Source organism: Populus alba, chromosome 8, assembly GCF_005239225.2.
Source record: "Populus alba chromosome 8, ASM523922v2, whole genome shotgun sequence".
Lineage (NCBI taxonomy): Eukaryota > Viridiplantae > Streptophyta > Magnoliopsida > Malpighiales > Salicaceae > Populus > Populus alba.
Genome location: NC_133291.1, coordinates 3237694 through 3264519, shown reverse-complemented (window position 1 = coordinate 3264519; position 26826 = coordinate 3237694). Strand labels below are relative to the sequence as shown.

At 34.7% G+C, this 26826-nt stretch overlaps 4 protein-coding genes across 5 annotated transcripts; 3 read left to right on the top strand and 1 right to left on the bottom strand.

Annotated features, from left to right (window-relative positions):
- Positions 1-3022: 3022 nt before the first annotated feature.
- LOC118052163 (uncharacterized) lies at positions 3023-6561 on the top strand. 2 transcript variants are annotated; one of them, XM_035063004.2, is made up of 3 exons: positions 3023-3174; positions 3645-5432; positions 6049-6561. In XM_035063004.2, exon 2 carries the CDS (start codon positions 3941-3943, stop codon positions 5393-5395), a length of 1455 nt encoding a protein of 484 aa, XP_034918895.1. In that variant the 5' UTR covers positions 3023-3174; positions 3645-3940; the 3' UTR covers positions 5396-5432; positions 6049-6561. The 2 variants fall into 2 exon arrangements, with proteins under 2 accessions (XP_034918895.1, XP_034918894.1); XM_035063003.2 differs by lacking the exon at positions 6049-6561 and having other exon boundaries at positions 3645-5631.
- A 1590-nt stretch (positions 6562-8151) lies between these two features.
- LOC118052162 (heat shock cognate 70 kDa protein 2-like) lies at positions 8152-11153 on the bottom strand. Its single transcript, XM_035063002.2, has 2 exons — positions 10729-11153; positions 8152-10070 (listed from the first exon to the last, which is right to left on the bottom strand). The coding sequence occupies exons 1-2, from the start codon at positions 10940-10942 to the stop codon at positions 8338-8340; spliced, it is 1947 nt and encodes a 648-aa protein (XP_034918893.1). The 5' UTR covers positions 10943-11153; the 3' UTR covers positions 8152-8337.
- Positions 11154-18597: 7444 nt separating this feature from the next.
- Positions 18598-22396, top strand: LOC118052168 (ubiquitin-conjugating enzyme E2 14). The gene is made up of 6 exons (XM_035063012.2): positions 18598-18758; positions 18848-18950; positions 20061-20158; positions 20323-20423; positions 21631-21708; positions 22090-22396. The coding sequence occupies exons 1-6, from the start codon at positions 18713-18715 to the stop codon at positions 22165-22167; spliced, it is 504 nt and encodes a 167-aa protein (XP_034918903.1). The 5' UTR covers positions 18598-18712; the 3' UTR covers positions 22168-22396.
- Positions 22397-23157: 761 nt separating this feature from the next.
- LOC118052167 (ubiquitin-conjugating enzyme E2 7) lies at positions 23158-26347 on the top strand. The gene is made up of 6 exons (XM_035063011.2): positions 23158-23317; positions 23418-23520; positions 24116-24213; positions 24316-24416; positions 25638-25715; positions 26105-26347. Exons 1-6 carry the CDS (start codon positions 23272-23274, stop codon positions 26180-26182), a joined length of 504 nt encoding a protein of 167 aa, XP_034918902.1. The 5' UTR covers positions 23158-23271; the 3' UTR covers positions 26183-26347.
- Positions 26348-26826: the final 479 nt, after the last annotated feature.

Here is a 26826-nt window from a genome sequence, read left to right as displayed (position 1 = left end):
AAAACCAATTGATTAATTGATTATCAAACTCGAGAACCATGTTTCTAAGTTACTTAGATTATTTGGACTTCATCATTATCCAACCTGGGAGCCTTATTCCGAAACTACTTGGATTTTTAGAACATTGTCAGTGGTGCTGTTTGTGTGAAAACTGATAAAAAAAAACCATCGGTTTCTTCCTAAAACTTGCTTTTAGTATTTTCAGGACATTTTATGACATGCAATCAATGCCCACCTGGGCTAAAACGTGAGACAAATCAGCTCGTTTACACGAATACTCCTACCTAACAAGAGCTTCAACAACTCACTAGTCAGGTGCAACTCCTCACCCAGGCCGTGTTGGTAACTCGAGGGAAAAATCAGACATTGGCACCCCAACAAGTCTTAACACCTTCAACAACATATAATGCCTTATCGTCACAACCTCCGGTTGCACAAGGAGCCCATGAATGATTACACTGCCCAAAGAAAACTAATAAGAATGATGTTCATGGAAGTCCCTCAATGGATCATATCCACACCCATGTATATAACAAATACTCCAAATGTACTCCCTCTAGTTATTATGGGATGGACACCGGTGACAATAACCATTGTTCTACGCTAAGCTTTTTAGCTTCCTAGGAGCCCAAAAAACAGAGAATTAAGAGATAGTTTGTGCACAAACATACTCAAGGGAATGTCTATAGCCCCTATTAGTGGAGAGTTTCTCCCTTGTCCAAATGGATATTAAGCACTCGACCCCATAAAGACTATATTTCCATGAGATCGAGTTTGGACAACTATGATGGTTTGGCCAACCTAGGGGAGTATGTATAAAATATGTGCAGTAACTTAGATTTGATCATCCAAGACCATGACTCAATGTGCAAGGTACTCTCTAGAACCTTGGAAAGATGTGTGTATACTTTGTATAACAACTTGGAACCAAACTCTATTGAAGGATTCAATGATCTATATGCCAAGCTAGTGACACACTTTAGAACTAGCATACCCACCAAGAAAAACTCCATGAAGCTTTTTAGTGTTGCGCAATAAGAGGGCGAGTCTAGATGGACATATTCAAAGAGATTTAATAAGAAGATGCTCAATGTGAAATAATTTATCAAAGCAATATGTTAAGTCCAGTCACGCGGAGGCTTGATAATATGCCAAGTGTAGCCCTGAGTGAGCTTAGATTTATCATGACATGCTATGTCTTAATTTTTTAATTGAATAAAATAAGTGGAATGTAGTTCACAATGCAACTCAAAATATTACAAAGATAAGGTTACACTTCAGCCTTTGTCTCCATATAATGATAAAACTCGTGGGCTATAAATATACAATGAGACCTTCGAAATAGAGGTTCACAATCTTAACTCTCTCTCTCTCTCTCTCTATATATATATATATATATATATATATATGTGTGTGTGTGTGTACACACACACACATACATATATATAAAGAGAGAGAGCATCTATCTGTGAAATATTATTGTATTTTCTTTTTCTAAAAAAATATTTATTTAAATATCAAAAAGTCATCATCTTCATTAAAAGGGACTTTTTGCAGTTACTAACTACAAGCCACCTTAATCTACCAAGCGTCAAATATAAGCTATCAACTACATTGATTAGGGAGAATAGATGAAATTATTAAGACTAATTGATTAACCGATTATCTAACTCAAGAATCATATTCATAGGCTATTTGAATTTTTAAGACTTTATCATTATTGAACCCAAAATCTCTATTTTTAAACTACTTAGATTTATCGGGGAATCATTGATACAATACTATCCAGAATTTCATCACAAATACTAAATGTTCAAAGCAACATTTAGTAAATGGCAAGTAAATGAATTACTATATATACAAATAAATAGAAATTCTTGCAATGAGGGAAGAAAATTCATGATCAAATGCGATAGATAAATCACTCATCTTTAAATGATAATTAATTTTATTTATTTGTGAATGATGGCGTCAAATGCATACTTAGAAACATTTCTGAAGTTAATGATTTTACTGATTTTATATTTGTTTTATTAAAAAATAAAGACACATTTTAGAACGAGTTTTTTTAGTACAAAGTTTTGAAATCCGGCCTGGCAGATTGATCTGGGAACCAACTGGCCCAGGTCGGGTCTAAATAAAAACTATTCGGGGATTTAACCTGGTGAAACTTGGTTAACCTGGATAAACCTAGTTGAATAGCTTGAATAATACTTATAAAATTCCATAATAATATTTGAAACGTTAATATATGTGTTTCAAAATGAAATCATTAGCTCTAAGGTGTGAATTGTTTTATATATATATATATATATATACACACACAATCAATGAAAGAATGAATTTAATTTACAGTTGTGATATTTCTTAAATTGTATTGGAGATCTTCTCGAAAATTCACGGGCAATACCAATAAGTAAAATTAAAAATTCAAATACAAGAACTTATGATTTCTTTTTTTTTTTTTAAGTCAGCTTACGCATACCTCAACTAATCTCACGAGCCCTGAAGTTAATGATTATGTAAGTCTCAAATAGCCATAAAATTTAAATTAATAATTTTTAAAAAATAAATCTGAAATATAATTTGATAAGCTATATCCCTCAAAGTTATTCTTTTAACTTTCAAAAGATGAACGTTTTTTATTTATTATTATTAAAAAGAGAGAGAGAGAGAGGGGCCACATCCTTGGTTCAACTCCAAGAACGCAAGCGTAGATATCTCGATGCCACTTCCATCCAAGTTATCACTTATAAAAAACACATGCAAGCAAAAAGAAAAAAGTGCTCCACTCAATGTCAATAATTCAGTATTTAAATTTAATTTAGGAAATAAAATATATATATATATATATAAGTGTAACATCACCGCATGTTGTAATTTTGTTTCCTTTTTATAAGGAAAAACACTCTACCACATAAGACGCCGATTTTGACCCCTCCAATTCCTCTTATCACCGTCACTTAACGTCAACCTTGATCCCCACCAAACGGTAGGGTTAACTGATGCAGGTCTTTTCTAATTAACTCCGTCTCCGTCTCTTTAAAACACACTCCGTAACCATCTCTTCTCTCCTTTTTCTCTCTGTCGTCTCCTCTCTATCTCTCTCTCTAAAAACGGGGATCGAATGCGAAAGTCTCTGTTTCGAGTGGATTTTGAAGCCTCTTTTTTTAGGTAATTTCCGAATCTCCTTGATTTTATCTTTTAAATTCTAAATGTTTTTTCTTTTTCTTTTTGGGATCATAGGGTTCGATTTTTGGTGGATTTGATTGCTTTGAATCTGTGACTTTATTTTCTTATTATTACTGGAGAATTTTTCTTAGATTCTAGGGCTTATCAAGTCGTTTCTTATTTTGGATTATTATTCACTTTTTGATTACTGGGAAAGTTTAGTAAGTTCGCAATTTCATCTGGGTTTTCTTTGAATCTGAAGTTTTCGCCTAATTTTGCTCCATTTTTTTATTGAAAAATAGGAGATTGAGTATTGGTTCTTCTAGGAATTGTCCTTTTCTTTTCTTTTTCTTGGCACCCGGGTAGTTTTTTTAAAAAAGATATTGTGCAAGTGTAGAGAGTGTGGTTAGAAGTGAAAAAAGGTTTAATTTTTTGTTTGTTATTCACTTTTCTGTTTGTTTTGATTTTTCCAGGTCGCTGCTAATGATACCAATATTAAAATTTGCTGACTTGCCGAATTTTTTATGAAACTCTGTGAACTGATGTTTCGGGAATTTGTGGGGATTTGAAATCATGAAGATATTTATGAGTTGTTTATTTGGTTTTGTCGATTGAGGGCACGGAGGTCTGCAATTACATATATATTTTTATCTGAGTTATTGTTTGATTGCTCAGTAAAGATGTTTGTCGTCAGCCTTTAGCAGTTGTGGTGCTGGGATTTGCAAATCACAAGCCCAGAAGCCAGGAAAACAGTGAAGGAAGACAGAATATGGGGGAAGCTCTTCTAACGACTTTATCTATGGAAAATTATCACCCATCTACACTTCTTTCTATGGACTCGGGCTCTCTTACACATGATGATTTGGAGAGGGAAATGAATCGGTCTGTCATTCTTTCAAGACCGCCTGATATCAATCTCCCGTTGTCGTCTGAGCCTAGTCCACCTCCTCCCCATACTTGGAATGATCCATGCGACATCTTGGATGTAGGTCTTGGGCCTCAGATTTATGAGGCTGAGACGATTGTCAGTATTCCAAAAGTTGTGAAGAAATGCACAAAGCGCCTGGATAGCATTTGGGGTGCCTGGCTCTTCTTTAGCTTCTATTTCAAGCCTGTTTTGAATGAGAAGTCGAAATGCAAAATAATCAGGGATAGTAATGGTGTTTCTGGGTTTGAGAAATCAGATTTGCAGCTAGATGCTTTTTTAGTTCAGCATGACATGGAGAACATGTACATGTGGGTGTTCAAGGAAAGGCCTGAAAATGCTTTGGGTAAAATGCAACTGAGGAGCTACATGAATGGGCATTCTCGCCAAGGGGAGCCCCCATTTCCATTCAGTGTTGACAGGGGCTTTGTCCGGTCTCATAGAATGCAGAGGAAGCATTATAGGGGTCTCTCCAACCCTCAGTGCGTTCATGGTATTGAAGTTGTTCGATCACCCAGTCTCATGAATCTTGACGATGAAGAGCGGAAGAGGTGGGTGGAGCTTACAGGCCGAGACATCAATTTCTGCATTCCTCCAGAGGCAAGTGATTTTGGTTCATGGAGGAACCTTCCAAGCACAGAATTTGAGCTTGAGCGGCCCCCAACTGCACTAAAGAGTAATGGAAATGCCCACCCAAGAAAGTTGCTTAATGGTACTGGTTTGAATCTGTCTACTCAGTCATCAGACCATAGCAATGGAGAAGGCATTGACTTGTCTCCTATTAGCAACAAACGGAAGCATGGCAGTGATGATGAATTTTTGCATTCTGTTGATATGAATATCCACCCAGTTGAGCGAACATGGTTAAACGAGTTCAGTGGGGTAATGAAGAATGTAAATGGGCCTGTTACAGCAGCAAAAACAATATACGAGGATGATAAAGCTTTTTTAGTCATTGTCAGCTTGCCCTTTGCAGATCTTCAAAGGGTGAAAGTTACTTGGAGGAATACTAAATCGCATGGTATTGTTAAGATATCTTGTATAAGTACAGCATGCATGCCATTTATTAAGCGGCATGATAGGACATTTAAGCTAACAGATCCAACTCCAGAGCACTGCCCTCCTGGGGAATTCATTAGGGAAATTCCCCTCCCAAACCTCATTCCAGAAGATGCGAAGCTGGAAGCATACCGTGATGAGACCGGAACAGTGCTTGAAATTATTGTGCCCAAGCATCGTGTAGGACCAGAAGAACATGAAGTTCGTGTATGCCTTCGCCCCTCTCCTTGGAGTGAATGAGCATCTGTCAATCCGAAAGAGACATTGGTTTGAAGATGTAAGGACGGTTATAGTAGTTGGTGCTTCATTGTTTACTAACTTCATTCCATAAAGCAATCTATGAAATGATATTTTCCCTTTTTCTAGATGAAATTTCATGTCCTTTTCTTTTATACGTTTGTATTTTCGATTCATGTTTGGGTTGGGTGGCTTTACAAAGTAAATTAATCTTACTCCCCAAGGGAAGAACTTTAGTAGCTCAGTTGACCTTGGAACGCACTAATGTTCGTTGTGCTTGTTTTAAACATTCAGCCCCCTAGACTTGTTTAGAGATGAGCATGGACTTGAAGCCTTTTTCTTTTTGCCTCCATTTCTATGTTATGCTTCTTGTAGCCTTTAAATTGTCTGTGGAGCATGCATTCTGCTACTTGCAAATGCAGTACGAATTATATAAAGGTTGTTAGGTAGGAAAATACTTTGTTTATCATCTCGGTGCAATCTTCTACTGATTGTATAGCTGGATCGTTATTTGTTTTACATAATGAGAACAAATGAAGTCATTTTCTATCCGTTTTCTGTTCAAAGATTTGATTAAATGCTGCAGCTATGATGGTCTGGAATCTGTATTTTTGTTTCGTGATGGCCTAAGACTTTTTCCTTTCCTTTCGATCTAGGGGTGGAAGGTAAGCTCACTCGTAGGAACCCTAAGTCGTAACTTCCTGCTTTTTTCAGAAGGGTTGCTGCCAGTCCTCCTAAAGGAGAATGGGTGAAGCTATCATTTTCTCTCCAGGGGCTGCATGAACTGTGGTTGTTCCTAACTTGTTTTGTCTGTCAGTTTAAGATGAGGCGTTTGCAGATTAGACGGCCTGGTTATTTTGTTCAGTAACAGTTTTCATGTCGTAAAGTGATCCATTGCCATACTAGGTAAGAAGTGGGAACTCGTTTGTTATGCTGTGTGGCTCAAAGCGACAACTCACACCCTCGTTTATGACAGCTCGTCTCTGAATTTTTCGTCCACTGGGAAGCTTGGCTGTTCCTTTATGTGTAGATATTTTCTGTCACTGGCCTTTTCACGTGTTTGTTTTCTGTAAGTATATCCGCAGTTCTTTATGGAGGCCATCGCCATGATTTCTGAAAATATCATGTTGAACTTAGCTTAAGATGGCGCAAAACCGCTGCTTATCCTTTCTCACGGATACGTCAGACAGTAATAAATTGAAATTATCCCAAGTGGCTCGTTTACTCCGACGTATGCGTTGTACCGAACGGCAAAACATGTCATCGGTGCCACATCGGACGCTTCCCGTCCAAAATTTAACGGTCGCAAAAATTACATTTATCAATGTCGGCAACCTGCATCAGATTACACGCTTACAATGACACCCACTTTAAACAAGTCCCCCGTTCAATGCCAAAGCTAATTATTCTTGCCGGCTATCTCCACGTGTATAACTCACTCTCATGCCCAAGTCCAACAAGTGGTGACACGTGGAGGGTATCCCCCAGTAAAATAACAAGCCTATATGCACGAGTGAAATACAGATCTGATACGTTGACCACTAGTATGCTCATAGCCTCCTGGTTTGAATTATAGGTGGCTCAACCACCAGCCGTGTATAGCCTATAAGATTGAATTATAGGTGGCTAAATTTTGGAGGAACAACGAACAGATAGATGCTTTCCCGTATTATACGTGAAGTGTTTTGGTGCACCATCGATTCGTGTTTTTTTAATTTCTTTTATTTTAAGTTAAATTTTTTAGTATTTTAGTATTATTTTTTATATTAAAAGTAAATTTTAAAAGTAAACTCTACTTTTGTAATTATTTGGATATTACTGAACATGATAATAATTTTTGTACTCTTACCACTAATTGTAATTATTTGGATATTACTGAACATGAATAATTAAAATTATGGCATCCCTTGACTAAAAAGAAATGTAGAGAGCAAGGAAGGGAGCGTGTGGTACACAATGCGTATATAACAAATTCAAATAATAGAATAAATAAAAGGATAAAAACATATTGAAAATGGAAAGAGGAACCCCGGGAAGTTAAATTAAAAAGAGAAGTGAATTATTGCAGTTACCTGATGGTGGAAGGGGTCAGAGATGTAGAGGAGAAAGTTAACGGCGTCGTTGAAAGTTTGGTATGGCACAGTTGCCAAAAAGATCATCATATTGAACTGAGGCTATCTTATTTTCATTCTTATCAAGACACTTTTTCTTAGGTCGGTAAATTCCAGAGGTGGCCCGGGATCAATGTAATCAATTATAAAGCGTGAATAGTAGGGTGATTATAGTTGTTTTTTAAATAAATTTTTATATTAAATATATATTAATGATATTTTTTTTATTTTTAACATTAATATATTAAAATAATTTAAAAATATTAAAAACAGTTAATAAAAAATTAAAAAAAATAATTTTTTTTTAAAATATAAAAACAAATAAGCTCATAAAAAATTCATGTTGTAAATCATTTATGGAATGCGGGAAGCACTCGTGCAACTGTAGCCAGATTTGAAAAGGTAATTCATCTTGATTTTGAAGACTAGATGATGCAATTAGAAGGAATAACATGGAAGAAAGAGAGAACGAGGCTGGAGAGAGTAGAAAACGCGGGAAGGGCTCGTGCCACTGTAGCAAGATTTGAAGAAAGAATTGATCTTGTTTTCCGATTTCATAATTTAAGATCGGTACCTGATTTCTGCTGCAACTGGTAAGCAATGAGCGAGGCTTTCTCTATTTTATCGGCGTCATAAAACACAAATGAATGAATAGAATATAGATAATAGAAACCCAATATTAGAGCTAAGTTGAGACAGAAACAAATTATTAAACGGGAAAATAAGTTGTTCATCGCAAAAGATCCACAAAATCCACCCAAATCAACCACAACAAAATCCAGAGCAGGCGGATACGTCAATCCCTAATCTTAGATGTGAAAAAGAAACTATCAATCAATCGACTTCTTCAATCTTGGGGCCAGCACCGCTGCCACCAGTCGAGGGAGCATCTTCATCCATGCGGCCACCCATGTCAGCACCATCGCCCTGATACATCTTTGCAATTATAGGATTGCAAATGCTCTCCAATTCCTTCATCCTGTCCTCGAATTCATCAGCCTCGGCAAGCTGGTTGCTGTCCAGCCAGTGAATGGCCTGATCGATCGCATCCTCTATTTTCTTTTTGTCAGCTGGGTTCAGTTTGGATCCAATCTTCTCATCCTTCACGGTGTTCCTCATGTTATAAGCATAATTTTCCAGAGCATTCTTGGCTTCGACCTTCTTCTTATGGTCCTCATCCTCCGACTTGTACTTCTCAGCCTCCTGTACCATCTTCTCAATCTCTTCCTTGGACAGCCTTCCCTTATCGTTAGTGATAGTAATCTTGTTCTTCTGGCCAGTAGTCTTGTCCTCGGCAGAGACATTCAAGATACCGTTTGCATCAATATCAAAGCAGACAGTGATCTGAGGAACACCCCTGGGTGCAGGAGGAATGCCAGAGAGCTCGAATTTGCCAAGCAAGTTGTTGTCCCTTGTTCTAGTTCTCTCACCCTCGTAAACTTGGATCAGCACACCTGGTTGGTTGTCCGAGTAGGTGGAGAAAACCTGCTCCTTCTTGGTGGGAATGGTGGTGTTTCTTGGGATCAAAACAGTCATCACTCCACCAGCAGTTTCCAATCCAAGAGACAATGGAGTGACATCAAGAAGAAGCAGATCCTGCACCTTCTCATTCCCTTCACCACTCAAGATAGCAGCCTGAACAGAAGCACCATAAGCAACAGCCTCGTCGGGGTTGATGCTCTTGCAGAGCTCTTTCCCATTGAAGAAGTCTTGCAAAAGCTGCTGCACCTTTGGAATCCTAGTAGAACCACCAACAAGGACAACATCATGGACAGTGCTCTTGTCCATCTTGGCATCCCTCAAACACTTCTCAACAGGCTCCATACATTTCCTGAAGAGATCCATGTTCATCTCCTCAAATCTTGCACGAGTGATGGTTGAGTAGAAGTCAATACCCTCGTAGAGAGAATCAATCTCAATGGTGGTCTGAGCAGTAGATGAGAGAGTCCTCTTTGCCCTCTCACAAGCAGTTCTCAACCTCCTAAGAGCTCTGGGATTTCCGCTGATATCCTTCTTATTCTTCCTCTTGAACTCTTGGACAAAGTGGTTCACCATTCTGTTATCAAAATCCTCACCTCCAAGATGGGTATCTCCAGCCGTGGCTTTAACCTCAAAGATACCCTCCTCTATGGTAAGAAGAGAGACATCAAAAGTACCACCACCCAAATCAAAAATCAACACATTCTTCTCACCCACACTGGTCGCCTTCTTATCAAGACCATAAGCAATGGCAGCAGCGGTGGGCTCATTGATAATACGCATCACATTCAGACCAGCAATAACACCAGCATCCTTAGTAGCCTGCCTTTGAGAGTCATTGAAGTAAGCAGGGACTGTGACCACAGCATTCTTGATAGTGGTGCCAAGGTAAGCTTCAGCGATCTCACGCATCTTAATGAGAACCATTGAAGAAATCTCCTCAGCAGCAAACTGCTTCTCCTCGCCCTTATAGGTAACCACAATCATTGGCTTGTCACCAGGACCAGCAATGACCTTGAATGGCCACAGCTTAACATCACTCTGGACTGAAGGATCACTAAATCTCCTACCAATCAAACGCTTAGCATCTGTGAATCATGCAAATACTCCATCAGTGATCAATAATTTATAGATTTAATACATGACCACCATCCGAATTGACAAGTAGAGTTGATAAACGGATATATATTTTTTTATCTTCACTTATATATAATTCAGATTCGCACAAGTTTATCAATCTATTGACGGTTTGGTTCACACTATTCAAACACACTTCTTCTTCTTTTCTCTCAACTAGTAAACCAAAAGACTAAATCTTAATCAAATTTCATTTGTCCAGACAGGGTTTAATTTTTTGGTTATGTACTACACAAGGTCAAAAAAAAAACACTAATAAATCAGAACAAAATTTACAGTTCAAGTCAATCAGAGATCGTATCTCTCATTATATAGAAGTAATTAATCGTACGTTACTAGGAAACGTGATTTAATTTAATCCTTCTCTAAAAGAAGACTAAAATAGGCATCCATTTCAGGCTGATTTGTACTAAATATCTTGTTGCTCTACACCTAATCCTCCATGATCAGTCCATCAATTGCACATTGCAGTTGTAACTGCCTCATTCTTGCTGTTTAAACACGAAGAAATTAAAAGCAAATTCCAATTTTCCAGACAGTAAAGGCGAAACCTTAACAACATAGATATCTACTACTACAAAGTAAAAGGCTTTGAACAACTATACTCACCGAACACGGTGTTGACTGGGTTCATGGCGACCTGGTTTTTAGCAGCATCACCAATCAAACGCTCTGTATCGGTGAAAGCAACATAAGACGGCGTCGTCCTGTTGCCTTGATCGTTAGCTATGATTTCAACTCTGTCATGCTGCCATACACCGACGCATGAATATGTTGTGCCTAGATCGATACCGATCGCTGGCCCTTCTCCCTTTCCAGCCATTGATGATAGCTAGCGAATTAAAAACTAGGATGGGAATGAATTTAAAGAATGAAAGCAGAGGATTTGAAGCGCGTTTTATTTTTTATCTGAAAGACAATGAACTTTTGGGAGGGGAGGGCGTTTTTATACAAGTTTTTGGTGCCGGTGTATGGGATTCGAGAAGAATCGATTGGCGAAATATTAACCTTCTCGGTGGTTCGTGAAGTTTCTTTTCCTTGTTTTAAAACTTGAAAGAGAAGAATTATCTACTGGCGTCAAGGACACGGAGACCAATCTTGCTTCTTCCCGCCAGATTCCGTTTTTCATTTTTTATTGGAAAGCCCAATTTTCATTGGGCTCGAGATTAGGGAGCCCGGCCCTATTTTTTGATATGGGCCCGGCCATCATTGAATCTCTATTCTTGTTTACTTTTCGGTCAAATCTATAAAAAACCATAAACTTAGGGCGCATTCTAGACTAGATACCTAAACCCATTATCGGAGATGTTATTACTTATCTTTCTTAACTATTACATTGGTCCTCGCTGCATCACGGTTCATAATAATAAAAATATTTTATAAAAATATTTATGAATTGATAATATATTTTCTTAAAAAAATAGATTTCAAACATGAATTAAATAATATTAGAATAGAAAAACGTTTGATTTACTTGGATTAAATTTGACTAATTTACAAAAACTCGTAGTGATAATCTTGAGAAACAAATTAAAAAATTTAATTATGAATTAATTCAATGTTTAAGATGAAATCGATAAAAAATAACAAAGTAAATTTTAGTCAACTAAATAAACTCGAGTCAACCAAATAAATTCACAAATAAAGTCATGGATATCATCATATTTATTAAATTCTTTATCCAATAAATTATTTTTTGTTTAATTACACAATAATAAATCGCATGATAATTTTTTTATATGAAACATAATGTTTTTTAAAAAAATCATAATATGTTTAACTTAGATTAAAAAAAAGGGTGAAAATGCATTCTTTTGGTTTAAGTTAAAAAAAAAAAAGGGATCATTAATAAGAGACAGTGAAGCTGTTTTTTTTTTATTATTAATCAAGGGACAAAAAAGAAAAGTAAATATCAGTCTAGATATTGTAAATTAACCCATTAAATCTATAATTCAGTTAATATATTTAACTGGGTTAAGTGATTTGTTTTATTGTTTAAGCCAAGTATAAAATAACAAAAAAAACATTCTCAGCCACGTGAGCCTGGGCGTTGAAGAAAACTGCCCAGGTGCGCCTGCCATTGTTATTCAAGCTTGATGAACTACAGAAGAAAACTAGAAAAAAATGTTGCTGCTAGGTAGAACAAGCTGAGGTAGCATTGTTTCAAATGCCAGTATTTTTTTTTCATGTAACTTAATGGAAATTTTGTAATTTTATAATTTCGAGAATGCAAGGGCTCTTTTGTTGTTAGTTAAAATGCAATAACAATCTTGTAAATAATTTATTTTTTTTGTATTTATAAAATTATAAATTTCAAGATGTAAACTATAATTTCTAAAACAATAAAGGCAGAGTAAAAAAAATAACTTAACCACAAAAATGCAGAGTGGTTTTATTTAAAAAACAAAAAATGAAGGATTAAATCTTAGAAAAAAAATTAATTTTAAAAAATATATTTAAAATAAAATAAAATAAAAATATTATAAATAATTTCAATAAAACAAACAGCAACTAAAATAAAAATTATTGAATATGAATAAGTAACAAATTGGAAAGCTACCATGAAAAATTAGAGAACTAAACATGGATATCATAGTTTTGAAACCCGGATCGGCCTGGTGGGTCGACTCAGGACCTGGCCGCCCTAGTGCTGGAACCTGGTCGGATTAAAGAAAAAATAGGATAGGAAAAACTCGGCGTGACCCGGTTGACTCAGCAAGACCTGATCAAAAACTCAATTGTAACCTATTAACTTTTGTTTTTTTGACCTGAAACGGTGTTGTTTTAATTTTTTTAAAAAAATAATTCACCCGGACAACCCCAAGATCTGGTCAAAACTCGAAACTTGGGTTTTAGATTGTATTGGATCTAAAAACTATGATGAATATAAAAAAAAAGCAAGAGAAAATTATTTTTTTTTAAAAAAGTTATTAATATCACACTCGAGGTTCATTGGTCACGCTTGTTGTTCAATGATGAAAGGGGCTATCGAGATGCTTTGAACATTGCCTGACAACTACCATTTAACAACCCCTCATGCGCCACCTAATTGGCGTCAAATGCATAAAATGTGTAAATCACTTTTTATTTTATAATTAATATTTTTATATTTATTTAAATATTGATTTGCTTCTCAATCTACTTCATTATTTAAAAAAAAAACCAATAATGAAAATATAAAAAAGCACATAAATGTTAGTTAAAGATTTTTTTATTTAAAAATTATCTTAGTTATTTTATTATACTTTATAAAATAAAAATAAAAACAAAAACAAAACTAAATGGTAGTTCATTTTTATTTTTATTTCGGCTTTCAACGGCATGTTATTCGATTTACTAGGAAAAAAAATGAAAGAACCATGGGCCTAATGTTCAAAAGCAACTGTTGACTATTCAACAATGAAAGAACCATGGGCCTAAACCATTTTTAAAAATGATTCCAAAACTGTACGGGGGGGGGGGAGGCAACTCTCACTTGCGTTTCCATGGGCCTAATGTTCAAAAGCTGTAGACTGGTTGAAAGTTTGTCAGACAACATAGGCTTGGAATTCCGAGAGAATTGAACTCGGGACCTCTCGCACCCTAAGCGAGAATCATACCACTAGACCAAATGCCCGGATGTGAGTTGTTTCAAGATTTGATAATTTAATAGTTTTTAAAAACACAATTGGCACGATCATTTGGAATAACACTGTTCTTTCATTTTTTTTTTCCATTAAATTATCGTTGTTTTAAAAAATGCATTTGCTTTTAGTTCTGGATTCAAGCACTGTTGACTATTCAACAATGGAAAATCCCTTCGCACGCCAAACAATTTCACCATGTCAAATTCATGATTCCGTCAACCCGCCGGAGACTTAGATATGACAGGATCGGCTTAGAGATAGATTTTGTTCTGACTTGAAATAATATTATTGTTTTTATGTTAATATATTGAAATAATAATTTGAAAATATCAAAAAAAAAATTTAAAGCAAATTTTTTTAAAAAAATAATTTTGAAACAAAAAAACGAACAGAATTTTATTACATCATATTCACTTGCTACGTTTTTATTATTTTTTAAATCAATTTTTGAAAAATAAAATCTAAACTTAAAAATAAACAATATTTTTATCAACTAATTATAAATTCATAAAATAAATTTTAAACTTCAAATCCATATCTAAGATTATAAGAACCATTCGTTAACAATAATAAGATAAAAATTTATATATTATATTAAAAAATAAGATTTTCAACTTATATATATATATATATATATATATATATATAGTTGAAAAAAATGGGTGAGGGCTAGGTCTAACCTTTCACCTATTTCTGCACTCGTAAAAAGCCCAAATGTTCTGTCTTGTTCGCACTCAAAAAGCTATAGGCTAGCGCCATATCTTGATTTGCTTTTGAGAGAGACGAAAGAAAATCTTAAAACTTTTGAAGTGGCTGGCCATGATTCATAGATCAGGTCAAAAGAAGGCATTAAAGAAGAATGGGGTGGGTTGTCTTCCTTATTGCCTGCCTCCTGGCCATGATGTTTTCATACATGTCTTGCCATACCTCCCACGTGACAAGAGTAAAAACCATGTCAATTTCAAGAACCCTGTAAGAAAAGAGATGAAAACAACCGTGCCAAACCCTCCATTTCAAGAAGAAACAGAGAGAGATTCTTCCATGCCCTAATAAACACAATCATAACTTCGCACATTTGGGTGGTAGATATCCGAGTTCTAGCTGAAAAGACATTCGCAGCCATCACTGTCAAGGCCGGCCCTGCAGGAAAAAAGTGGGATTGCTGGTTCTCTGATGGACGAGCTAATGCTTGAAGATTTCAGATTTGCGGACGATGGATAGTGATCGAGGCTTAACACGACTTGGGGAGGGTGGAGCCGAACCTTCACGGTTGTGCGTAGCCGACCCATATACTAAAAATCATGACAGCTGCCACATGTGGTGGTATGAATTGGTGTTGATGGCAGTGGTGGAGATTCATAAAGTGGTGAAAAAAAAAAAATTTAATTGAGTTTTAACATGTATTTTTTTGTTAAATTTTAAATTAATATTTTAGTGTTCCTAGATATTTTAATATCAAAAATAGATTTTTAAAAAATAAAAAAAATATTATTTTAATATATTTTCAAATAAAATACTCATATTCACATATATTACTAGAAAAAAATTTAAAAATAAATAAATAAATTGCAGTACTCTAAGGTGAAAAGCTGAAAACACCAACCATACCTCTTCCACGAGATGGGGCTTTATGGTGGGATGAATCACGGACTCCGGTGATAAAATGGTCTGTGTGATTTTGTTGTTTTTCATTAAATATTTTGAGATTGTGGTAATGATTATAGTTTAAAATATTTTATATTTAAAAATATTTAAAATAATAGTTTTTTTAAAAAATTGATATCACAATAATAAAACAATTTAAAACAATAAAAAATAATTTTAAATAAAAAAATTTAAAATTTAAAGAAATACGGTTTTCACTATAAAAATTACAGCTTAGTGAATCATGCAATTGATACAGGAATTACTGATAGGTCCAGCAATCCAGGGACTTGAATCATGTGTTTTTCTTGTTTTTAATTTTTGTGAAATAGTATTATTAGCAATTGAAAAAAGAAAAAAACAGGAAGAAAGACAACTCTGGTTAAAGATGGTTACACTGGATCCAATCAACAGGATGTAATAGTCTGGTCCGCGAGGGATTTGAATTTAAAATTCGACCACCTCTTCAACAACAAAAATAGCTAGAAGATAAAAAGGCATGAGAACTGAGAATGGAAGGAGTAAACAGAAGGAGAAATGAAACGAAGAAATTAATGAACGGATACTTGAATAGCATCAATCAACCGTCTTTAATTAATGTCACAATCATTTATTGGCTCTGGCAAGAAATCTCAACAACGCAAAACCTTATGAATGGTAAGCTTGTAAATGATCCTTGACAAATATCATAGGAGGGAAGCCAAAAATGCCAATTAATATTTGTCGGTTGTATTTACAGCGCGACATTCATGTATCTGTTCGGGACAGAACAGCTGCTTTCTCGCAGACACGCTTGTCCAGATCTATTTACCGTACATGATTTTAAAATTTCAGTGGTTTAAAATATATTTTTATTTAGAAATTTATTAAAATATTATTTTTTAATATTAATATATTTAAAAAATTTAAAAATATATAAAATATATTTTTTAAATTTTTAAAAAACATAATTTTATCTGTATTTTCAAACACTAAGGAAACCGAACTGCACCAACCAACATAAAGGCCCTGTGCAATTTACGACACCCAACCTCGCAATAGTAATCAACAAACGATGGTGATGAGAGTGGATATTCAGTATTTTTTTTTATTAATATAAATATCCGAATTAATCTATCTGTATATATTTTAATTAATTTTAGACTCTAAAAATTAAAATATGCATCTTTAGTAGGGTTATTTGGAGTCATTCGACTCAGTTATTTTGATTGAAGTCAGGTATAAAGGCTGCGAAATGGTTTGCCAAGACCGACTCTCACTCGCTTTTTTAATGATTTTTTTGTTATTTTATGAAGTTGTCATTTTCTTTTTAAATATAATATGGGAATTTTTATCTCATTACTTGTAAAATATTTTCATGGCTTTTGTGCATAGATTGAAAGTTTATGTTCTATTTTATGATTCTATGATTCACATGTAATAATTTATCTCTTGAGCTTAGATCTTATATTTTAAGATTCTGATCTATAAAAAAGCAAACAAAAAATCAGGTCGAGAATATATATAGTTTGGTACCCTTGGAAGTGGAAAATGTTCCTCGTCCAGCCTGATTCAACTGGATCGAAGATAAAGTCACGTGATAGATTTGGATATTCTTGATCGAAATCAAGCTGAGCAAAACTCTAAGCTGATTCATCATATTCTCTAGTACTCTCGAGCTATATTTTTATGTAATTCTCTTATTGGTTTAGAGATGATTATTAATTTTTGTATTCATCTTTAACGGGGTCTACGGAAAAAAAAATAATAATATTTTTGAAGCAGATAAAAGCCTGAGTTTATTATTTGAAACAAATCCGACAATGAAAGTGTGTAAAACTGATTGCAAGCGATGAAAAAAATAATAATAATCCATGCTGGTTACAACACACACACACATGTATATATAAAAACACATACATTGATAAAATTATAAATATTATATATGTTTTATAATATATACATATATCATATTGTATTAAAAAAATCTAAATGTTACGAAAACACACACATATACAGTTTAGGTTTATAAGGGTTTTGAGTTGGGATTGTCAGTATTTACACTCTATTTATTTTTCATTGAATAAGATATTTATAAAAAAATATCTATTTATTTAAGTGGGATTAATATTTATTATTAGATTAAATTTTAATTTCTTGTTTTATTTTATCTATATGATGCATATGGAGTAGCAAATGATTTTCTATTAGTTACCCACCAGAGCTCACGATAAATAAACATGTATAACTATGGTAGATAAATTTTTGGTGAAGATATTTTTATTATTTTTAGTGGGATGGGAATTTTTGGTGAATTTTATTATATTTTATAACTGTGTTTATTTCCTGTTTCAAATTAATTTCAAGAATTAACCAATTAGATACAGTTAATTATTCTGTATACCAGAAACTTCCCTTGTTTATTGGGCTCTTTTTAAACAGAGCAGGCTGTTTTCCTGAGCAAACTAGATTCAAAGAATAATTAATGGTATATCACTGTTGCTTGAAATGTACCATAAGATCTCCCCCCTCACCCGCCGCTGTGCTGCCTCCACATCCTCCTTCGCACAAAAATCTTACTCCGTGATCTTCCTCCACATTTGCTTCCATAGACACGTATACATGCCGACCTCTATTGCCATCCTAATGAAGCTGCTACAGTGTCACTGGCCACTTTCAGTGACTAGATTCTCCAATTCCCCCTTTTTTTTCCCTGAAAAAGCAAAAGATTAGTTCTTGTCCCTGTAAATTCACCAACGCCCCACTTCCATCTCTAATTTGAAACTCCTCAGCTATTTTTTTCTAGCTCTCGAAGCATTTCAACTGTACCATAGTCTAGTTCTTGAATTTGGTTTTCATTTTTATGTTTTATAAGTGTTTTATGAGATATTAAAAATACGAAAGGAAAAATTAAGAGAAATATAAGAAAAAATGGAATAAATACACGAAAGGTAAGTTTTTTGTTGATTATTCAGTAATAGAAAGTAAAACTGGAACTTTTAAAAACTACGGAGGTAAAACTGGAAAATAGCATACTATGAAGGCAAAAGTGAAGCATTATGAATTTACAAGGATAAAAAATACAGTTCACCAAAAATAGAAGAAAGGAGAAATAATCCTTCGTGGCCTACCCATATAGATTTGGTTTCCTTCAGCAGGGTGACCAGAATAAAAGTCAATTTCCCCTTTCTTTACTTGGACCCGCCCCCTCTATAAATACCAAAAGCAAGTTGCTAAACAGAGAAAAGATTTATATAAAAGACTCTCTCTCTCTTAATCACTGATTAATCGTCTTCATCCACGCTCGCTTTTATCGCGGCCCTGTCCCTCTCTCGCTCTTATCAATGGCCGCGACTCAAGCAAGTCTCCTGTTGCAAAAGCAATTGAGAGGTAGAAAAATCAATGATTTTGAATCGGGTTATTTTTCATGTTTTTCTTTTAAGTTTTGATCTTTTAACGTATTCTGGTTGATTTTCCAGATCTCTGCAAGAAACCCGTTGATGGATTCTCTGCTGGCTTGGTTGACGAAAGCGACGTGTTTGAATGGAGCGTCTCAATTATGGGACCCCCTGATACTTTATAGTGAGTAGTATTTAGGAATACAAAGTTATGATCTTTAGATGTTTTAATTAGTTTTAGGATTATGATAATCGTTCATATTTTTCGGTCAAGGATCGTGTTTTTTTTTTTTTACGTGAATAAAAAGTTTTGATCTTTAAATGTTTTAATTGGTTCTAGGATTATGATAATTGTTCATATTTTTCAAGGATCGTGTTTTTTTTCCCTGTATGGATCTACTGTATGGGTTTTGATTGTCTGATGTTGATGCTGATGATGTTCTTGATATTTGCTCCACGATGATGGCTTCATGTTTTCTTTCAGTTTGAAGTCTAATGGTTTGTTGATTTTGAGCGATGATTCTGGTTTACTACTTGAGAAGCTACCTAGAGGGCAATGATTAACTGGTTGGTGGTTTAATCGGATGATTAGCTGGACTTGATTAAATCATCTATCCACGAATCCTCTGTTTATATGGTCTTTGGTCTAGTTTTCGTTTCATTCTAGTTCTCTCCGATAACTTGCCAGGGCTGATATTATAGAGCTGGATATATTTGCTTCTATACATAAGACACTGCGAAGCTGGGTGTTTCCTTCTTTTTGATGTGTTTTTTGGGAGGAAAAAAAGTCGAGTTCGTTAATGGATGAGCTTCTCACAAAATTTCTCTCCCACATCTCTTCTAGTATGGTGTTTAGGTGTTTACTTCTCTAAATCCTCATTAGAACTAGCCTATCGCATGAGTTTTCCAAGATAAATGGAAGGATTTAGTATAAACTCACAAAAATTCTCCCTTCTCTCTTTTCCCTAACCAGCCGGCCACACAAGCATATATATATATATATATATGCTTAGTCTAGTTGATCCTTAGTCGGGTGTAGGTTTAGGGTAGGTTGATGGCCTACAATGTAGTCAAATATTACATGTCATGATCCGGGTGGGGAGAAGAAGGGTAGGTGTGGCCAACTGCAACTAGTTTGAAACTAAGGCTCAGTTCAAATTATATTATATTTTTTCTCTGGAGAATTTTATGCAGAACTTTTTTAACATGCAAATTATGGCAATGAGTTTGAAACTAAGGCTCAGTTAAAATTATATTATATGTTGCTTGTTAACAAGCAATTCTCTTGTTACAGTGAAGGGGGTTTCTTCAATGCCATCATGAGCTTTCCAAAGAACTATCCAAATAGTCCTCCAACAGTCAGGTTCACCTCAGAGATGTGGCATCCGAATGGTGAGTGCTTTTCTTCTGTTATTGTCAATCCAATATGTATATTCATACTTTAGCTACTTTTTTATTTTGGGATTTGGGCATGGCATGCGTTCCGACATGTTTCCATTGTATATTTCAAACGAGTGAAGTTCTAAAATGTGTCTGGCTATCTCTCTGAACTGCAGTTTACCCAGACGGAAAGGTTTGTATATCGATTCTTCATCCACCTGGTGATGACCCAAACGGCTATGAGCTTGCAACTGAGCGCTGGAGTCCAGTCCATACTGTATGTGATACTTCTTTTTTCTGGCTGTTATGAGAGCGTAGCTTACTTTCTCTTGTTTTTTTTTTTTGGTTTATCCTATCAGCCACAGGTGGTATTTTGGCTTGAGATTTGTTTGTTTTCTTTGTTTGCATTTGTTGTGAACACTAAGTAGCTGCCCTGTGAAATTCTATCAACCATATGTTTTTTTTGTTCTGTGACATATGCTTTTTTGTGCTCCTATCTAACATCTACCACTGGAAGGCTGCAAGCGTTTGAATAATGATTTGCCACTTGCAGTTCTAAGTTACCATTTGGTTCATGGATAAGGAAGAAAGTCTGGAGAAATGTGCATGGTAACTCTTTGCTTTCATGCATGATTTTAATCCACTTTATGGCATGATCATGTGATGGTGGTTCTGGTTGGCAGTGCTTATTGGTGATGGGCAACTATAAAGAGAGAAACTCGAGATGACTGCAAGACTGAATTGCATTTCAGTTCTGAGTGGCTAATTCCTAGCCCAGATTGAGGTGCTTTTCCCTGAGCCCAGGCGCAACTTTAGCTTACATGAGGTCACTTTGTCGGGGTTGGTTAGCACTGCATGGCTCATTGGACATGTGAAAAAGTAATCCAGACAATCTGGGAAAAATTGAAAAACTATAATTAGGTTTATGCAATAAACATGGAGGGAAACCCGGGCAGCATGGAGTGGGAGTCATATGGATTTTATCCATGTGACTTTCAATTTCAGAAATGCTGTTGAAACAATGAAAATATTTGAGTGCAGAAGAAAAACATGAACAGTCATACTTCAATCCCATAGAGCCCTATAAGAGAAGGAAGACTAGAGAAAAGAAGGTTACATATAGTAGTCTTAAGTCTTATTAGCAGGGAGAAAAAATTAATCAGAAGGATGGCCAGCAGAGGCGATGCGATGTTTTATTGAGTTTGCTTGAGGGAAAATTAGAGGCAGAAGGATTGAAATTGCTTATAGCTGATGCTAGGATTGCATGGTGTATGTGTGCTCTCTTTTTATATGCACGAACTTAATCTGATTCCTAATGATAATGTTGTGTTTTTTGTGCTCCTTTCAAAACCAAGATTGTGGTCTTTTTCATCACGGCAAATGTTCTTCCTTAAATCTTTTACTTGGTGCTTTTTTGTGACCTTTTAAGTTGAAGCCTTGTTATTACTGAATCCAGGTTGGCTTCATGTGATTATGTTTTGCAGGTTGAAAGCATCGTTTTGAGCATCATATCGATGCTTTCCGGTCCTAATGACGAGTCTCCTGCAAATGTTGATGCTGCGGTAGGTGTAGTATTTCATATTTTGGCTACTTCCATTTCAATAGTTTCTTGAGTAAGTATATTGAGTTGGGTTTTGGATCGAGCGTTTAAAATAAATATTTTAATCCCTTGAAGAATTTCAATGTTGTGTATGAAGAATATCCGATTCGCATTCTGCCTGACCTTTATCATGATTGGAATGGGTTAACTGTCTCATTACATATCTCATCGCATAGAGTTGTACGCATTTTATGGCTGCCATTCAAGCTTTCACATGAGATGCTTCATTGTCTTGTGATTATTCATTTATGACTGGACCATGCACTTTTTTTTATTTCTATTGTTCTGGTTGATGCTCCACTGCTTTTATAACACAATGCCTTGAATTGTACAATAACCTCAGAAACAATGGAGAGATAGCAGGGAGGAGTTCAGGAAGAGAGTAAGTCGATGTGTTAGAAAATCTCAAGAAATGTTGTGACACTATATATTGCTGCATAGCTTCTGCATATCTTAATCAAGGGAAGAACTGGTGGCCATCAGACCCTTCAGTGAACCATTTAGAATTCGTTGTAACCTGCACCTTCTGTGCATGTCTCGGGGTGATAGTTATCAGTATTGGATATCTATATATGGTTTTGAACTTGGCTTTTCGTGGAGTTGTATGAACTTCATTGGTTTCTTGTATCTTAATGGTTTTATTTTCTTTATGCTGAAACACGTACAATAGTAGTTCACTTATGTTTGAAGGAAATCTGTTGACTAATAAATAATGAAAACTAACAGTAATCACCTTAATTTTCATATTCAACTATTCACACTTTAACTAGTGATATCCTATTATTTTTTAAGATTTACTTGAAAAAAAAACACAAAAAAATAAAAGATGAAATCTATAAACTACTAAAAGTAAAAAAAAAAAAGTATTTTTATCAAGAATTTCTTTATTCTAAATATATTTTTTGATAAATTTTAAAAAATAATTAATAAAACATCTTTAATTATTTATTAAAAGTGTGTTTGGGAGTGTGGTTGTGTTGTTTTTTAAAGTGTTTTGTATTTAAAAATATATTAAAATAATATATATATTTTTTAAAAAATTATTTTTGATATTAAATATTAATTTAAAAAAAATATATATATATTATTTATATTTTTTTTTTTAAAAACGGTTTTAAAATGCTAAAACAAATCCACGCGAATAATACCATAAAATTTCTGCAGTTGATTGCCATGCATGCAACACAGAGAAAAAAGCCAAATACAAGCGCTAAGCAAATGCTCTAAAGGCTCCAAATTCATCACGAAAACTACTTAAACTTTTTAATTTGAGACTGGGAAAAAGAAAATCCAACAAGCTCCTAAATAGAACTCAAAATCCCTGTTGTTCATCTCCTCCTCCACATAAATAAATAAATAAAATCCCTGGCCCATAGTGCAAAACCAAAAAGATTTACACTTTACTTTACTGCATCGCCTTACCTTACCTTACATATACTCCCCTAATTATCTTTTTTCCCTCCCTTCCATTTCGGCCTCTCTCTCTCTTCCCTTCTCTCTCTAACTCTAATCATATAGAGAATCAATGGCCGCTTCTCAAGCAAGTCTCCTCCTGCAAAAGCAGCTGAGAAGTTAATAACCCCACCCCTATTTCTACCTTTTTAAAGTTTTTTCTGTTTTTTTTTTTTACTGATTTGACGGTTGATTTTTTCTCGCTGATTGATTTTGTAGATCTATGCAAGAACCCAGTTGATGGATTCTCTGCTGGTTTGATTGATGAAAATAACGTGTTTGAATGGAACGTTACAATCATAGGACCCCCTGATACCTTATAGTGAGTATTCATCAATTCAATAAGTTTTTTTTTTAGAAATTCCAGGGCTAAACAGCTTTTTTTATTTTAATAATTTGTTTTTTAAATATTGTTGCCTTTTGGTTTGAATTTGGTTCAGGGTTTTAATTAATCATCTGGTTGTGATGATGCTAGTAGAATCACCTTTTATGTCTGGATATTTGATTCTGTTTTATTTGATTTCCAGTGATGATTTTTGGATTTCTTTTTGTGAAGTTTACTTAAAGTTGGTGTTAATGTCTTTAGCTTTTCGTTTAGCTGTTATTGAGCCCATCAGATTTTCTTTATTCGATTGGATTGCCACCTGAGCGTAATTAAGCCATGAATGCGTTCTGTTTTTTTATTGATTTCGAGCCTTCTGCTTTGTTTCATTCCAGTGCTTTCTGGTAACCTGACAAGGCTGATACAATTACATATACGTCAACTAGTTTTTGGAACTAAGGCCTGGTTGAATTGAGTTTTATTTTGTTTTTTAGAATTATATCCAGAGCTTTTAGGAGCATTCGATTTATTGCATTATTAGTGGACAATTAGGTGAGATTATGTTGTTTGTTAACAACTTGTACTCTGCTTACAGTGAAGGGGGGTTCTTCAATGCCACCATGAGCTTTCCACAGAATTATCCAGTGAGTCCTCCAACTGTCAGGTTTACCTCAGAGGTGTGGCATCCGAATGGTGGGTGCCTTTTCTTTTTTCATACTTGTGTGTGCGCACTTTCCTGCATCCATGCACTTTGAAATCCAAAACTACTAAAGCGTTGCTGTCTCCAAACTACAGTTTATGCCAATGGAAAAGTTTGCATATCAATTCTTCACCCACCTGGTGATGACCCAAATGGCTATGAGCTTGCTACTGAGCGCTGGAGTCCAGTTCATACAGTATGTGGTTTGATGTTTTACAGTTACTGCATTATTGTGTTCCTTGCAGTTTTTATAAATACAATGCTTATTTTTTCTTACCTTTTCTTTATCCTATTACCCATAGGGTGGAAGTTCAGTTCATAATTGTCCCCCCCCCCAGTCTGTGTTGAATGTGAACACTAACAGCTGCGTAGAGGAGATGTCCTTTTGTATTCATGATATTCATGAGATAAGCTGTTCTCTACTCCCTTGGAAGGCTTCCATTGTCTGGACAAGCAATTTATAACTTACTGTTCTGAATGATGAATGCCTGAGGAAACATGGATATAGAAAATCGGAGCTCTTTCCACTTTTGCATGATTTTGATTTGCAGCATGACCATGTGATGGTGGTTTGCATTGGAGATGCATCTCAGAAATCAGCATCTATAAGAATAGAAAATTGAGATGACTGCTAGACTTAAAAGCAGCTCAGCTATGAGGGGCCGAATTCTAGCTAAGATTATGTGCTTGTTTTTTTGGCATGGGACAACTATAGGTTACAGGAGGTTGCTCTGGCTGGGGTTGCTTAATTTTTTTTAGCCTATGAACCATGGGACTCTGGACTGGCTGATTTAGGAAAGATCAAATATAATAATTTGAGTTTAAAAGGTCGTGCGTGTAGAGGTCAGTTAGGCTGGGGTTGCTTAGTATTGGTTAGCCTATCAAACACGCGACACTAGAGTGGCTGATTTAGGAAAGATTAAAATTTGTAATTTGAGTTTAAAAGATCATGTAGGTGACGGGGGGTTTTAAATTTTGTGACTCAAAGTTTACTTTCTCCATTCTTCACTTTTGGGAGAAGCCAGCACAGGTGGTAGTATCAGCAAACAATATGGCCTGGGATTTAAACTCAAGCAGAGTGGGGGAATCATTTTGTCTTCATCGATAGTGAATACAACTTGTTAACATTATGAGAACTTTTGTTGAAAAGATTTAACCTATTTCACTTGCAAAAGGAAAATATCAACTGATGTATTCCGAATGCAAAGAACTAGAGGCACAACATGTAATTATATTGAGTTGATTGCCAAATAGCTCCATGTGTTTCACCTTACAACTGAGCACTGCATAACACAGTTCAGAGGCCAGATTGCCTCGAAATACTCTACTTGGTGTTGAGCCTTATTTTTTGTTTGGTTGAGAGTTTATCTTCTTTTTTTCCCTTAACCTGTCATAGTTACTGACCTGGTTTGTGCAGGTTGAGAGCATTGTTTTAAGCATCATATCAATGCTTTCTAGTCCAAATGACGAATCTCCTGCAAATGTTGATGCTGCGGTATGTGTATAATCATTTATATCATTTATTTTATCATAAACATGAACATGTTTAATGAGAAAATTTTTAAGTTTGAAATAAACACAAAAACATATGTTTTCACAAGAAGATTTTTCAAAATCACCAGTGCATTCCAGTTTGGCAGTTTATTAATGCTGCCATGCATAATCAGTTTGATACATTTTTGGAATTATGCTTCTCTTTGCTGTAATTAGCACACTTTATCTGAATTATCATATATCTTATCGTATTCTGTATCAGCAACAGCAATATGGGCAGCATTTTATTTTTTGTTGAGCGTATATAAGGATCGTACTATAGTTTTTTTCCTAGTAATTCTGTTCAATGCTCCGCAGCATTTTAACATTTTCTTGATTGAACACCTTCAGAAACAATGGAGAGAGAATAGAGACGAGTTCAAGAAGAAAGTAAGCCGATGCGTGAGAAAGTCACAAGAAATGATGTGACCCAGTGCTGCTGCGGTGCTTATGGTATCTGTAGTCAAGAGAAGCAGCAATGAACTTTGTAGAATTCCTTACACCTTTTGTTTTCAATCCATTATAACCTTAGCTCTTTGTGCACATGTTTTGAGGGACAATTATCAGTCTTAGATATTAATATTTTGGTTTAAACTTGACTGTTCTGGAACTTGCACGGACCTGATTTGTATTTTAATCTTAGCAGTTTGATTGTATTTGTTTTTCAAATAATTTTTTATGTTAAAATGTATATCAATAATTTATTTTTCAAATTAATATATGATTTGAAAACACTAAAAATATATTAATTTAAAATTAATAAAAAAATAAAATAAAATTTTTTTATTTTATTTAAAGTATTTTTGAAATGTAGAAAAAAATAAGATGGTTTGATTTTTGTAATCTTGAAATTAATTAAAATGACGTCTTCTTCTTTCCTTTTCTTAAATCACTCATCAAAATTATTTTATTTATTTATTTTTATCAAAAACTCAAAAAACATAATATCAATTTAATATTTTATTTCATTCGTCAATATAATTTCATTTCCAAATTTTATTTATTTATTTTTGTTATACCATAAAAAAATCATCAGTTTTTTTCAGTATTTTTAAAAAATCACTTAAAAATAC

Coding starts and splice junctions, on each gene's coding strand:
- LOC118052163 (XM_035063004.2), top strand. CDS start 3,941: ATGGGGGAAGCTCTTCTAACGACTTTATCTATGGAAAATTATCACCCA.
- LOC118052162 (XM_035063002.2), bottom strand. CDS start 10,942: ATGGCTGGAAAGGGAGAAGGGCCAGCGATCGGTATCGATCTAGGCACA. Junction 10,071..10,728: donor CCCAGTCAACACCGTGTTCG/GTGAGTATAGTT, acceptor CATGATTCACAG/ATGCTAAGCGTTTGATTGGT.
- LOC118052168 (XM_035063012.2), top strand. CDS start 18,713: ATGGCCGCGACTCAAGCAAGTCTCCTGTTGCAAAAGCAATTGAGAG. Junction 20,159..20,322: donor AGAGATGTGGCATCCGAATG/GTGAGTGCTTTT, acceptor TCTGAACTGCAG/TTTACCCAGACGGAAAGGTT. Junction 21,709..22,089: donor CTGCAAATGTTGATGCTGCG/GTAGGTGTAGTA, acceptor CAATAACCTCAG/AAACAATGGAGAGATAGCAG.
- LOC118052167 (XM_035063011.2), top strand. CDS start 23,272: ATGGCCGCTTCTCAAGCAAGTCTCCTCCTGCAAAAGCAGCTGAGAA. Junction 24,417..25,637: donor GCTGGAGTCCAGTTCATACA/GTATGTGGTTTG, acceptor TGGTTTGTGCAG/GTTGAGAGCATTGTTTTAAG. Junction 25,716..26,104: donor CTGCAAATGTTGATGCTGCG/GTATGTGTATAA, acceptor GAACACCTTCAG/AAACAATGGAGAGAGAATAG.